This window comes from Stegastes partitus, unplaced genomic scaffold (genome assembly GCF_000690725.1).
Source record: "Stegastes partitus isolate 25-593 unplaced genomic scaffold, Stegastes_partitus-1.0.2 Scaffold2343, whole genome shotgun sequence".
Taxonomy (NCBI): Eukaryota; Metazoa; Chordata; class Actinopteri; family Pomacentridae; genus Stegastes; species Stegastes partitus.
The window spans coordinates 59,317-60,934 of record NW_007580074.1 but is presented as its reverse complement, the minus strand read 5'-3'; the positions used below and the strand labels follow the sequence as shown (position 1 = coordinate 60,934).

General features: G+C 38.9%; 1 protein-coding gene across 1 annotated transcript in view; it reads right to left on the bottom strand.

Annotated features, from left to right (window-relative positions):
- Nucleotides 1–8: 8 nt before the first annotated feature.
- The window catches only part of LOC103374741 (uncharacterized), a gene marked incomplete at its 5' end in the record, with an annotated part of 10,509 nt that continues 8,899 nt past the window's right edge, over nucleotides 9–1,618 (bottom strand). Inside the window, one exon of the mRNA XM_008304879.1 lies at nucleotides 9–1,278. Coding sequence (XP_008303101.1) covers nucleotides 1,105–1,278 — 174 coding nt within the window. The remainder of the gene's footprint in view (nucleotides 1,279–1,618) is intronic.

Sequence of the window (1,618 nt, the reverse complement as noted above, 5' to 3'; positions counted from 1 at the left end):
GTTTAAAATCTTTAAAAGTGCTGTCTCTGTGCTGCGGTTCATCCTAAAACCAGACTGATGTCTTTCTAAAATGTTATTTCTGATTTTAAAAATCATTCATTTGGTTAAAAAAAAACTTTTTTCCCCAAAAATGTTACTTAAAAAAGGTAAATTGGATACATGTCGATAGATATTAAAACCAATGGGGTCTAAATTGTTCTTCTTCAGAAGGGGCCTCACCACCACCATTTTAAAGTCGGTGGGGAAGACACTTGTTGAAAGAGAGCAATTCATAATGTTTAAAAACTGTTCCTCAAAGAATCCATGAAATGATTTTAAAAGTGATGTGGGAATTGGATCTAAAAGACAGGTTGTTGGGTTTACTTGGGAGAAAACTGGACCAAGTGTCCTTGCATCAACCAGGGCAAAACACTCGAGCATTTTGAAGCAAACTGGAAACAGATATAAGACCAGTATGTGGACTGCATCAAGGTTCTCAACTGGTCTAACCCTGGGACCCACATTTTCCCATGGTCACAAAGGCACAACCCACTTTTTTCAGAATTCAATATTCAATATATTTTCCTGTGCAACATGCATTTCAGAGCATATAACCATGCATAGTAACTGGACCATGACAACCGCATGTAAAAAACTGCACAAAATAAATAAGGGCACAAAACAACATATTTTCACTATATTACTATTCAGACGGGGGGGGTGCTGAGCATTCGGTCCGGCCGATGGTCACAGTGCTGCATTGGCAGCGGAGGCGGGAATATTCAGATATTCAGAAATCAAAATTGCTATCCCGATTCCAGAACAGCGCACAGTGATTTGGCTGTTCAAGTCGAGCCCTAGTACAAAAATCCACATTCTCAATACTCTGGATCATATTTGCACTTTGCCATCTTGCATGCCAACATCAACACAAACTTAAAATGAACATCAAACACACTATGGGTACCATGCCTGTCAAAACACAAGTTTTTTCAAAATGAAAAACAAGTCTAACCTGACACGCGTATTATATATTATTAATTTTTGAACAGCTGTCCGCGACTCAGCCAGAACAGATCCGTGACCCGCTTTTGGGTCGTGACTCACCAGTTGAGAATCACTGGACTACAGTTCCTGCAGATTTCTGGCTGGCTTTTGTACCGTTGAGTATATACTCTCTGGTGGAGGCTTGACTTCTGTCTCAGTGGATCTAGTAGGAAACCCTGCACAGCTGTAGATAGATGAAGGACCTGAAGCATCATTGGGTGAAGCATCATCCCGAGTTTGGGCTGTTATGACCTGGAAAGTAAATTACAGACAACATTTTTAACAAATACCATTTGTAATGTTTTACTTAACATTTTATTTTTAAAAGTGCCATTAACTGCAGATCACCTGTATCCTTCAAAAACTGCAGTTTTCTAGATCTTGAACTACAGAAGTGAACACCCTGTGTTTTGTAACGTCACAATAAATTTGTAGTTTTTCATCTAAAATTCATGAAGTAGCTTTTAAATACACTTGTCTGTGTAGTTTACATTGACTGTATATAAAAAACATACGTAACCACAGTGATGTCACCAATAGGTTTGTGGATTACTGTTCTGTAGCCTCAAGTCTGGCACTTTGACTGTCGCCA